The following is a 13,464-nucleotide window of genomic DNA, read 5'->3' on the forward strand; positions in this document are numbered from 1 at the left end:
AGCTAATGCTGCCACACTTTACTTCAGCAGCAAAGGACTATTCTCTAACATACCAAAGAATGACATATCGACCCAAGACACAAACCTTCAGGACTGCTGTTTGCGCCGCACAGACACCTCCGTAACAGCTTTGCCTAAGCGCAACCCCTAGCCATCTGAAGCAAAAAACTATTTGCAAGCTTATATTTAGTCATTTTTTAAACCCTCTCACACAAACGCAGCATCAGATGTGGCTGCAACAATCTAAAGTTTCTGTCGTCTGCTTTAAAATCCTCCCGAGCAAGCGTGTTTGGTTTACAACCCGAATTTCTCCAGGATCACCTCCCACTCCTGTTCTCGCCCCGGGTGTGTGGGGTGTGTAAATCCCAGCAGCTGCAGGGACACATGGCTGCTGTGGGTGGGTGCCAGTGGGGTTTGTGGACCGCTGGAGGGCTTCCCTCTTGGAAATCCTGGGATTAATGACACATTACACCCTCTCCAAGAAAGAAAGACAGAAAGAAAGAAAGACAGAAAGAAAGAAAGACAGAAAGAAAGAAAGACAGAAAGAAAGAAAGACAGAAAGAAAGAAAGACAGAAAGAAAGAAAGACAGAAAGAAAGAAAGACAGAAAGAAAGAAAGACAGAAAGAAAGAAAGACAGAAAGAAAGAAAGACAGAAAGAAAGAAAGACAGAAAGAAAGAAAGACAGAAAGAAAGAAAGACAGAAAGAAAGAAAGACAGAAAGAAAGAAAGACAGAAAGAAAGAAAGACAGAAAGAAAGAAAGACAGAAAGAAAGAAAGACAGAAAGACAGAAAGACAGAAAGACAGAAAGACAGAAAGACAGAAAGACAGAAAGACAGAAAGACAGAAAGACAGAAAGACAGAAAGACAGAAAGACAGAAAGACAGAAAGACAGAAAGACAGAAAGACAGAAAGACAGAAAGACAGAAAGACAGAAAGACAGAAAGACAGAAAGACAGAAAGAAAGAAAGACAGAAAGACAGAAAGACAGAAAGACAGAAAGACAGAAAGACAGAAAGACAGAAAGACAGAAAGACAGAAAGAAAGAAAGAAAGAAAGAAAGAAAGAAAGAGGAAAAAAAAAGAGAAACAGGCAGGCAGGCTGATGGCTTTTCATGCAAAGTTTAGTACTTCGAAAGTTAGCTTCTAAGCAACTGCAGATGCGTGGATAAAACCTCTCTTGGACAATATGCAGCAGCCCTTTCCTTTCCATCAGCATCTCCAACTTGTTGCCTACTTCTGCTGGATTCCCCTGCTGGCCATTAGCACTGAGTCAGCTCCGTTAGGTAAGGATTTTGTACTTTTTAATTATTTGTTAGTCATTTGGGGGGGACAGAGTTCATGTGTATTTTAAACTGAGATGATCTTGTTTACATTTACTTTTGAAAGTGGGTTAGAGTGATAGAGGGCTATTATTAGAAAGAGTCTCCAAAATAGAATGGAAGCAAGGTTAAAATAAACAACTTCTAAGGTGATGAAGGTCATAGTGATAACCAAGCATGCTTACAGCACCTAGTGTTTATTGTCCATTAGAGGACTTTCACCTTTTTTTTCATAAAGAAATTATAAACCTCTGAAGATTCTTACTTCCTACTACTACTACAAAAAAAAAAATCAAGTGATTTAAAGAATATTCACAACATTCTCCAATAAATGGAATATATGAAATTAACCATAAAAGAAGAAAAAGCTTTAAAATAAGAATCTGTTCCTCTAAGGAGAGAAATGCATACACCATATATCAGACCAACATTACAGATTAGTACATTACATGTATAATAATACACAGCTATACAGTCTCTGGGAATAAAAAGTTCATGAGTAATTTTTCTACTACTGTACACATTAAATGTAAGGCTTGTTTCACTCTAGCATAGAATTTGAAGAGGACATAGATTTTACATATGCAGCTTATTTACACAGCTTTATTAATCTCCTTCAGGAGCACACTGAAACTCATGTTAGACATTATTCAACTAGTAAAAACAGAGTTAATAAAAAAAACCTGAGCAAAGCAGTGGGAGCAGTGCTGTGATTACAGAAAAAGCTCTGGCGAAGTCTGTGGAGGGACTCCCCCTTTAATGGAAATGCATTGCAATATTTTACAAAATTTAATTCCAGCACAGTTCCAACTGGTCTTAAAAGTGATCGTCAGCCAGCGCTCATTAGCTCTATGAAGTCAAAACAATTGAAAGCACTCGTCATTTGAATAGCAAAGGGTCACCCAGAAAGGTTTTCAGCACTAAACACAAGGCAAATGACCTTATCGCCTTTATCTTCAAACAATGCCTTTAATTTCTGAAACCTTTTGAAGGGTTGCCAGTTTTATGGAGTGTAGCAGCTACTTATCTGATAGAACAAGCTTTTCATCAAGGGGAAATGATCTTTTAACTCCTAGTAACTAAGTAACAGTATTTTCCCCCGTATTTTTGTTACTGAAGGTAATATGTATAGACATACTTATTAAACTGGGAACACAAAACAAGAATTAAGAAATAGCTTGCTGTCTCTCAGGTGATGCAGAAGGATTCATAAGGCTTGTCGTTTCTTTTCCATAGTGTGAACTTGGAAGTAAATGAAACTGCTCAAAAAAGTTTGCATTCTGACAGATTGTGTTGTGACATTACAAGGATATTAACAGAGCCATATGCTGTTTACTTTTGTACTCTGAGTATAACAAACCCACTAATCCCATAAGAATTTAACCGTGAATAAGGAACGTCTGACCAAACAGCTTTTTACAGATGCCTCATCAAGAAGTAGATGAAAAAGGCCTTTAAAAACCAAGGAAGAACTTTGTCATGTTCTGCATGTTTATTGTAGGGAACGAAGCTCCCAGTGATGGAGGATATTCTCATTATTTTGGGTTTTTACATCATTTCCTGTGACTGAGAAACATGACAGGGTTACCAATAACATATTTATCTACTTTCTGGTAGAGGATTAAGTAAAGAATCAGGGAGAAAAGCAACTCAGTGAATCATAGATGTGGGAGGAATGACAACGCAGAGCATGTCAGACTTTTCTCAGATGAAGTTCTGTAAATAAGTCAATCAAAAGAAAAAGACAAGAGCATTTTTACAGAGTCATTTTAGAGATAAGTATCTTAAACCAGATAGTTGCTTGTAACATCGTCAGCAAGATGGAATTGCTCCCCGTCCCCTCTGGAGCCTTTTCATAACATACAATTGAAAAAGTTTTTACTTTGGATATGAGCTTTCTGCAAAGCATCAGCTGCCCTCAAAGCTCATGAAATCTGCAGAAGATTCACTGCAAGGTGTTACACACACAGTAAAATCAGATACAATTAATTGTTTGCAAGTTCACTCCTGTGGATTTTCCCAACTCTGAAACACGTAAGAAAAAGTTTTAACATATCCTGAGGTGAAGAAAGAGAAGAAGAGAGAGGATGGTGTCGGGGGAGAGTTAGGAGCCTACAGTGAGAAAAGACAATGCAATCTCAAATCATCCAAATGGGCTGATTTAAGAATGTAGCTGAGAATAGTCTAGCATGGCAAAAATTATTCAGCATGTCTTGCAATGTTATGAACCTTGTTCCTGCTTCACCTAGAAGAATGAAATTGAAATCAGAGTATGTAATCCCCTTTGTGTGCTACCCACAAGCAACCCATGATGTCACTTGTGAACTTCTGCTGTAAAACCTGAATGCCCATGGACTTTCCATGCTTGAAGCAAAAATATACTGGAACTGAGAAAACGTTTCCCCATGAGTCTTTCAAAATGAATAACTCAAACTATTCAGGGGCTTTCCCACCTACTTCATGCACCTACTGCAGGTGCCAAAACCCCCACCCCTTGGTCAGAGCTCAAACGTGCCATACAGGTCCCCTGCAACCCCCTGGAGCTCCAGGGCCCCTGCAGTCCCTGGGTCCCTGAGCACAGGAGGGTCCCAACACCCCCAGGGAAGCCCCAGGTATCTGGCTGGAAACAGCTTGAAGGGATCAGGCTCTCAGCCCACGAGTGGGTTTGGTCAGGGACATTCCTGTGACTTCAGAAATTACACTGGGATTACTCTGGCTCCATCTTCACTCTGTGGAAGGCACAACAGACATTTATAGCACCGTGTAAACAAAAATACCCTGCTGACTGCCTTCCTGCACAAGTAAACCCAAGGCTCCCTGGCCATGGCAAACAAGCAGTAATTACCACCAAAGGTAGAAGAATCACAGAATCGGCTGGGTTGGAAAAGACCTCAGAGATCATCAAGTCCAACCCTTGGTCCAACTCCAGTCCATTTACTAGATCATGGCACTAAGTGCCATGTCCAAGAACAACCTTTACCTCATGTTTCTCCCCAATATAATTTTTAATTATCAAAAGCTGTTTACAGGTTAACATCTTATTTCCCTCTTACATAAGTTTTTGTCAAGATCAAGTATCTCTAGTAGCCTCATTGTCTGGAATTAATCTAGTTTGTATTGTTCCAGCTAAGAGAGAAATCTGATTTTATATGATTATGTGCAGTCAAAGCAAAGCTAGTAGCTTCGTAAAAATCATTTTTACAATGATTTGTTTGCTGGTAACTGTTTTGTTCCTCTCCTTTTAATCTGAAAGACAACAGGGTTATGTTCACTGCAGGAATAGTTCTTTCATAAGAAGGCAAAACCAGGTGGCTCTTGCACTGTGGGGTGACCTTGTAATGAATGTGTTTGTGACTCTTGAGCAGCACCAGGGTGTCACTATTGGAGTTTAGGACTTTGAAATTTGGTAAGGAAATAATTTCTAGTTCACATATTTGTCTTCCAATCTTTTGATAAAAATTAGTAGTTGTTCTCAAAGCCCTACAGCCCTACAAAATATGTTTGGTGTGAGACGGCTGCCCTTCTACTGTAGCTTTCAAGATTTGTCTGTTTCCCATTAACCTGCCAAATGCGTATATGGTGTAAACTCCTTACTCTACACTGTGCTAAAACTGAGGATCATTTTATTACGCACTATTCATAACAATATAGGACATTCATGGCCAAAATGCTTCCTTTAATTGTCCAGTTCCTCAAAGTTATTTTGTCTCCAAATGCCAAATCCGAAGAAGTATTGTACACATCTAACTTCCTTCGCAATCGATAGGAGCCGCAAGTAGTCAAGACAAATCAGCGCGTGTTCCTAAATTGACAAGACAAATTGCTGCGGAGAGGAAGCATCGTCATTCTGGTTTACAGATGGGATGGAGATGTCAAGTGGCTCAAGGTCATGCAGAAAATCTTTTGGTGGAGCTGAGATCTGTATCGAGGGCTCATGAGTCACAGCTCAGCCCTGGTAACTGCAGCACAACGAAGCAAATATAGTAAATAGGAGTGTAATAAAGATGCTGAACCTTCCTCCATCTTCCTCATGAACTCTGAAGTCAAATGGCTACACACACAAACTCCAAGGGCACAAAGTATTGGTTTTGGTCCTCTAAAATGCTAAAACCCACAACTTGAAATTTCACCCAAATCCCCTTTGATTTCACTTAGGAAAGGATCCAATAATTTAAAAATAAAAAAACCAAACAAAACACTCAATCAACTATATCATACACATATAGTTCAAGAAAAGAAGGAAAAGTCTTTCCTGCACTAACTTCATTAGAGACAGAATTTCTTTTCCATTTTTTCCCTGCTTCTTCCTAGGCCACTGTAGCCTAATAACACACTCCCAGTTTTAAAAATGGCTCCTTCATTCTAACATGTTTCTCCACTTTTTTTCGTGAACTAGACTTGTTGGTTCAAAAGGCTGAGAATATTGTGAGAAGCAGCATTTTGTTTATTTTGTCTACAAATTTGTTTCCTTGGACATTTGAGTTTTTATTCTGACTTTCTGGCTACTTTCCTCCTGGATTAAGGGTCTTTCTTGTCACCTCGCAGGTGGAGGTTTAGTGTTGGCCATTGCTGGTGCCCATTCCACTACAAGAACGGATATTGTGTTTAATGCTTCATTGTCAGAACATACTGGTTGTTCAATGATTCATAAGTTTTCTTCGGAGTTGTGTATTTTACCTTCAGTTATGACCTTTATTAACTTCATTGTGGCAGCTGCACTATGTGTTTTATCCTAAGTAGAGATTATTTATGGTGAAATCTGATAAAAAATTGTGTTACTTTGAAGAATATTTTTCATCTGACTTTGAAACAGCAGTAAAACCATTGCACATGCCATTGTTTGTACAGCTTTTCTGGAAAGAGTTTTGTGTGTTAAGCTCTTAGGAGATTTACTTAATGAATGTATGTACTCATTTGCTTCTTTCTGACACATATTATTTTGATTATTCTGACGTCTATTACTTTGATTGCCGTGTTCACACTGCATGGCATCCACGGGGGCCGCGAGGGAATATTCTACATATTGAAAGGAAAAAAAAAAATTGATTGCCTAATATAATTGAGGGATTGTAGTAGTCTGCTCTGCTCCTTTTGCTGGTTTTATATTAATTCATCGATCGAGAGCGAGTTTATCTCATTCCCCTATTTTGTTCGCAAAGCAGCTTCCACGAGCCGGATTGCAATTTATCTGCATAGCACAATAATGTAATTCATCTCCTGTGGTAGCTGGAGCATTTTACAACTCAGCCGTCCCTTGACAGCTTTGTGTGTTGACAGTTTCAGTAAATGGTCCCTCACGTAGTATCTTGCTAATGCTTCATCAGCTCAGTAGCTCTTGTACTTCCCATGAACTGGTGGATACCCCAACTTTTCCTCCTCCTTACGTTAATAAGAAAAAGTAAAACATTTCCCATCCTGGACTCTTAAGTCTTATTTTCTCTGCATTTTTTTAAAGTCTGATTAACTTATATTTGGCTCAGAAGGCAAAATTCTACAGAAAAAGCCTAAAAGATGATACAGGGACCAGAGAGTTCTTGGAAGTTCCCAAATTTAATAGCTCTGTGATGAGTTTCATGGTAAATGTGGAGCACGACTAGGGATCTGAACTAGATCACTCCTTTACAGAAAGGAGCCAGTATTGGATCAGCTCCTGATTGCTTCTCATCTCAGTTTGAAATTGTATTTTGCTGATTTTTGACCCTCATGCAAACTTCTAATGGAATTTTAGCTCATTGATTTTCTACAGCCCTATATGAAGAACAAAGAGAGGGAAAACTCAGTCACTAGTTTATTTAATAGCTACGCTAACATTGTTATGAATAACTTAATAATTAAAAGATGCTCTAGAATTAGCATTATTAGACCTCACTGTATCAGTCAGATATGTTATTTGTTGATTTGGTCCAGCTGCCAGAACAGGCAGATTTTCAAATATCTTTCAGAGATTATTTTTAATAGGTTGCTTTGTCCCTTCCCTCCTATTATTTGCTTTATAATCAACTATGGGCATGCTGTAAAATTAGTTGACTGTGACTCAGCCTCCCTCAGTAACACAGCACAGATACTTTGATTCACTCAGGCTACCTTATCATTAGCTCTGTTCTCTTCTTAACAGAGCCATTTGGTCTGTTCTTTTATTAGATGTTAAGATTAGAGCTAGCAACAAAGACATAAACAGGGTGAAATCTAATTAATTCCTTGTTTCTCTTTTGCAAGAAATACAAGGAAAATGAAGAGGAGGCTGTTTCCTACCTCAATATGCTTGAAACCTATTCTTCAAGTGTTAAAATACATGGACATTTAATTTTCTCAATGTGTATAAAGCAGAGTAAAAATAAAGGTAAAAGAAAGCTATCTTTCTCCCTTAGCTAGCCAATAACCACCCCAGAAGGTGGGTTTTGCTCCAACATTCTTCTAAGTGCCAGCAGAACTCAACCACCCACACTCCATAACATTCCTGAAGTATTTAGGCTTTTTTTCTCCTATAATATCCTTTAAAAGTCTCACTTGTAGTTGTTGAACTTAAGAATCCTCTAGTTTCAAACAATTTTCTGTCCTTTGCCTGGACTACTTATTCCAATTGATCCTGTAGAATAAATCCCTAATAAACCACTACAAACAGTGGCACTAGAAAAGCTGGAGTGGCCGGTAGCATTCCCAGTCTGGAGCACTCAGGCTTGAATGTAGAGAGTTTAAGTCTGACTTAATCCCTGTCCTTAGTGTGTGCTTGGGTGAGGGCATTAGGCTTAAAGATACTGATGTACTTCAGGATAGCTGGATTCAAGTCGCAGGCTGTGATCCCAGCACAAGCTATATATCTCCCAGAGGAATTACCTCCAATTTTACGACTATTTTCTCCTCTTGACATGATTGCAATGCCTCGCAATACAACTAGCTTTGACATAAATCACAAGTCTACTACCCATCCCCGTTCCTGCACTTCTTCCTTTTTCATGTTTTCCCAATAACTGATATTTTAGTCATGAAAATCACCCACAGTTATTCCTGCTGCTTCATAACATCTGTTATCCATTAACATTTCTCGTCCTGTTTGCTATTACTTATACTCCTTGCATGGGCGTGTAGACACTTTCTCTCACTAATACACTCCTGACAATACTGTTCATCCACTGTTTCAAAACAACTCCATCTCCTCCCCGAGGCCTGAGCTTGCAGTCACCTCCTGAGAATACCAAGCATCCTCATTAAGTGCCAGCGGGACGCGAGGGGACCTGGTGAGCTGTGCCCAGGGACAGAAACACTCACCAGGTCAGAAACCTGTGCTGTAGGAGCTTCTTTACCACTCAGAAGAGCTGTCGGCAAAGACACTGAACAGCACTTGTGTATAAAATGATTAGCTGGAAAACAAGCTGTCTTCCAAAGCCTCATTTTTGTGGGGGTATTGGATTTTCTTTAAGACCCTTGAAGAAGACAACTTTATTTTGGCTTTTTTTTAAACCTGGTTTGCTGAGAAACCACAGAATCACAGAGTGGTTGGGGTTGAAGGGACCTCTGGAGATCATCCAGTCCAACCCACCTGCTAAAGCAGGTTCACCAGAGCAGATCACACAGGAAGGTGTCCAGGTGGGTTTTGAAATCCTCCTCTGATAGTGAAGCACAGGCTTTCAGAAGAACCATTTGGTGAGGTTCTCAGATTTAAAAGTTTGCAGCTGGTCAGCACATGAGGATAAGGTACACCTTTGACAACCTTAACATATATGAACACTTATGTTGCTTTTAATGTGGCTAAATTGAGTATCAAGCTAAAACATTGCAATACTCTAAAAAGTAGCACAGGTGGCCACGTGTACATAAGCATAGGAAATACCATTTTGGCCACTGCTGTTACTGCTTCGTGTAATTATTGCTCAAAGCAGTGCTGCAGAAACACAGCAAGACAAATTGCGGTGGTCACAAAAAAATACACCATACAAATCCAACTATTAAGCAGGATTTTTGCCTCTGAATTCCAGAGGTTCACCCCTGCTACAGCAACCTCCGCACCGTGATTATCTGTGGAACAGTTCACCAAATACATGACTTCCCAAAGATAACCTACTTCGGATTGAGTAACTGCTGTTGATGCACGCAGGAAGGGTTTTTTCTGCCTAATTGCTTTAACAATTGAAAACAATTAAAAATTTACTTTTCCACTGAGACAAAACTGGGAAAAAACCCCAAGTGCTAACTGATAGCTTGATGTTTTGTTAATCGCTTCTGACAGGAAAGATGTCGTGTTTTAGGATACAGGAGCTGGATCAATCTCTTCTGTCACAGACAAGTGCCCTCAGAACTGGTCTATCGATTATGCCAGAGAGAATATCTTTAGATCTCTTATTTGAACTCTTTCACTTTCTATTAGTAATTAAATACCTCTTGGAATAAAGGTTTCAGTGTCAGTCTCCCATGTCTTTGTCCACTGTAAAGGTATAAATAACTGCTATGGACAGCATGGCCATTCATTCTGTGGCATACAGTGTATTTGCTATTTGTAAAAATTAGAAATAAAGCAATTCCGGTCCAGAGTTAGGTAGAGAGACTGATAATTCAATTGATTGATACATGGTTTTTTTGGTCAAAACTACACACCTAAGTGCATGAGCCTCCAAATACCTCCTTTCCTAACACAAAACCTGCAACAAAAAACCCCAGTACAGGGCTTCTCAAAACCTGCACATTTCTACAAAAAGTTTTATTAACAGAATATAAACAAACCACTTAAAATTCCTGACCGGTTCTAACGCAAGCATACATTTTTTAGAAGAATGAACAAGTTAAATAAAAGGGGCAGTAAATTTCAATATTAGCAACAATACTTGTTTGTGAGTCCCCAGCAATGCAGAAAGAAGTGATTTATGTTCATTTGTGCTTATGAAGCAATGTTCTAACTCACTGATTTTCAACTGTGTTGTTTTTTTCGTAAAGCGCCCTTTTCTGCAAAAAGCAAGCTATGGAGCATCCTGTATCCCTTACTGTTTTACGCCCAAGGGAAGGTATAAGGGGATTGGATATTTTACACGGAGAAAACAAGATGAAGTAAACTTGATTTTTGCTTTACAAAAATCATGATTTTACTGCAGGCAAAGAAGTCCCTAATTCGGGAGGCTCTGCTGAGGGCCCTGGAGCTGGGGCAGGAGGTACCCACTGGCACACAGCTGACAGCTAAATGGGGGATACATCTGAGTAAATTCTGCATGAAGAGCTGGGGGCTGTTGTGTTATGTGTTACGTGAACTGAATTCTGATGTTTTAAGAGCCCTTACAGCTTAAATAATATTTCACCCTATAAGATATGCCTGAGAACACCCACTCTCTAATATGAGAAGGTTCGAGGAGGTGTTTCCCCCATCCAGCTTTGGGGGAAAGGCTCCTCTGGGTCTTGCTCCATACCCATCTCTTATAACTTCTTCAAGGCCATGAGATTATTCCTGCTCCTTAAAGCCACCTTCATTTCCTAAAGTGTTGTCTTGCACTAAAGTGCGCTGTTAAGCTGCTGCCATGTTTTTCCATTCTGGTAGAAATTATTGTTCTATATAGTTTGATTTTAAGAGTGCATTCTGGCATCCATTTGGGGAAAAGGCACTATATAAAAGCAAAATCAATACGGGGGACAGTTATATTTCCTGAGCTTTTTCATTAGCTGTAAAATATATACATTCAAGAAAAGAGGGAGAAACAATCTCAGTTTTTCCTGGACTGATGGAGGACAAGACAAAACACAGGATATTCATGAGTATACACTGGCAGGAGTATGAATGATGCAGCTTTGCTGGGCACAATATACAGACAAACACTCCTGCAAGACACTGATCTCTCCCGTGACAGGCACCAGGCCACTGGGAAAATACATAAATAAATATATTTTGGTAAATGAGGTGCCCCTTGACTTGTTCTCCATTTTCATTAAAGCCAAACTGATCACTGGCTGAATATTCACAGGAAAACTTTGCCTTTGCTCAGCACTAAGAATGAATAGAAGAGCAATAAAAGAGCACTGTGCCAAATTCTTCCTCAAATTTCCACTGAACTCTACCCATGCAATCTTTGTTCTTTTCTCCCAAAATATTCTTTATACCTGAGCAGGCTTTCAGGCATCCTTGGATAAACCTCTCACCACCTCATGCAATGTATTTTCTAAGATTTGCAAGCATAGAACTGGAACAAATTCTGATAAAAATGTAACCTATATTTATACAACAGACAAACTAAAATACATTGCAGTGATTTTTTACCAAAACTAAATAGTTACTCCTTTGTGCAAGCCCAGCTGAAAAATTAAAATTCATACTGCTGCATAAGCCAGTATTCTAACACAGGTTTCTAAACCGCAAGAGCAAGTATCTTATTTTAGCTTAGCGTAAAACTTCAAACCACAGTGTCTTTTCAATATCAACACGCAATTATGTGAGTGAGAAATTGCACACAAGCCTTTTTTTCGCTTTTTAACATGAGCCTTCTATAATGGCATTTTCATTAGTAGGAAATACCTGTCGTCTGTGGGAAAAATAATTTGTCTTGGTTTTTGAAAACTAAATTATCCCCTCTGAAAGATTAGCTGAAAAACACTCTATAAATTTATAAGCATTCCGGTTTAAGTACAAAGTTTTGCTTCTTTCTGGTGACCCCTAGTGATCTATACGGTGAGAGAGTTCAAGAGCGAACCCAGCAAGTTATTTATTCCCGAAACTCAGATAAGGCACCTGGAAGATTCTATCCATGCCATTTTGCCACTAGCCCATAATTCAGGGAACTGGGATACAAAGGCCCAGAAAACCTGTCAGCGTGGGATTGTTCGTTTGAAACCCAAGTGAAGCTGCGAAGGAACATGCGACCTGACAAGCGACAGCATCAAAGAGCAGAAGAGCATTTATAGGACAGTCACTATGTAAAAATCAGCCTCTTGGGTTTAACGTAACACTTACACTATGTGATTACCATGAAGCTTTACATATATCTCCCCTATATTTTCCTTTTGCCTTATGCTCTCAGGTTTGTTGCTCATAGAGACTCCCATCCTGTTTTGGCTTCTCTGAGGGCTCCCAGGGAAGTAAGATAGCGAAGCAAATGTGGACTGGGCTGCAAAATTAGGGAAAAAAAACAGCCACTAAGTGGAATTTCAATTTCATTATCACAGATATCTGGCATACAGATCAAAACTTGCTTCCAACCCATCTCATGAAGATAAACCAGAAACATGTCTCTCTCCCTGTTTGCATAACCACTTTGTTACATGACTGCGAGGCACAGCTTGTTGAACATGTAATTTCATCACAAGGGAGGTGCACACACCGCTGCCTTACGGGTAAGGCTCGGATTAAAAAGAACAAGCCTCCAGCTAGCACTGCCCTGCTTCTGCAACTACACGGTACATCTCATACAAATAAGAGATGTTCGTCCACCAGATTCATTCCTCTCGAGTTCAGGATTGTAAGATGAGCGATGGCAAGATGTTTTGGTGCCATTGTGCCATCCATCACTGTCCTACAGCCCTGCCTAGAACCCACCTCACCCCAGCATCTGCTATTTCCAGCCTCCAGCTCCTGCTCAGTCTTCTCCTGGGCAGCAGTTGGAGCTTGGACATTTGGTCTCCCCCAGCACCCAGGGGGAAGAGGTAAGAAAGTATTCACAGTATGCTTGGGATTGGAACGGACCTGGAAAGATCATCCAGTCCAATCCCCCCGCTGGAGGAGGAACACCTATGTGAGGTCACACAGGAACATGTCCAGGCGGGTTTGAATGTCTGCAGAGAAGGAGACTCCACAACCTCCCTGGGCAGCCTGGGCCAGGCTCTGGCACCCTTACTGAGAAGAAGCTTTTTCTCAAATTTAAGTGGAACCTCTTGTGTTCCAGTTTGCACCCATTACCCCTTGTCCTATCGTTGGTTGTCACCGAGAAGAGCCTGGCTCCATCATCGTGGCACTCACCCTTTATACATTTATAAACATTAATAAGGTCACCCCTCAGTCTCCTCCAAACTAGAGAGACCCAGCTCCCTCAGCCTTTCTTCATAAGGGAGGTGCTCCACTCCCTTAAGTATTTCTTGCTTCACCTCTAATTGTAGCAACAAGGTAGAATTTTGCATTTTTATCAGCCACTTTTCAGTATCTTGCAAAAACTGAGTTTTGGTTTGAAACCAAATAGAAGA

General features: G+C 40.0%; 1 protein-coding gene across 6 annotated transcripts in view; it reads left to right on the forward strand.

Annotated features, from left to right (window-relative positions):
• The first annotated feature begins 1,042 nt into the window (after positions 1-1,042).
• The window catches only part of LOC136103416 (von Willebrand factor D and EGF domain-containing protein-like), a 183,470-nt gene continuing 171,048 nt past the window's right edge, over positions 1,043-13,464 (forward strand). For all 6 annotated transcript variants that reach the window (XR_011739932.1, XM_065841488.2, XM_071810732.1 and 3 more), the window contains exon 1: positions 1,043-1,284. Coding sequence is in view for 5 of the 6 variants with exons in the window: in XM_065841488.2 (XP_065697560.1) it covers positions 1,188-1,284 (97 nt within the window). In the remaining variant the exon portion in view is untranslated. The remainder of the gene's footprint in view (positions 1,285-13,464) is intronic.

Source organism: Patagioenas fasciata, chromosome 7, assembly GCF_037038585.1.
Source record: "Patagioenas fasciata isolate bPatFas1 chromosome 7, bPatFas1.hap1, whole genome shotgun sequence".
In the NCBI taxonomy this organism is placed as follows: Eukaryota; Metazoa; Chordata; class Aves; order Columbiformes; family Columbidae; genus Patagioenas; species Patagioenas fasciata.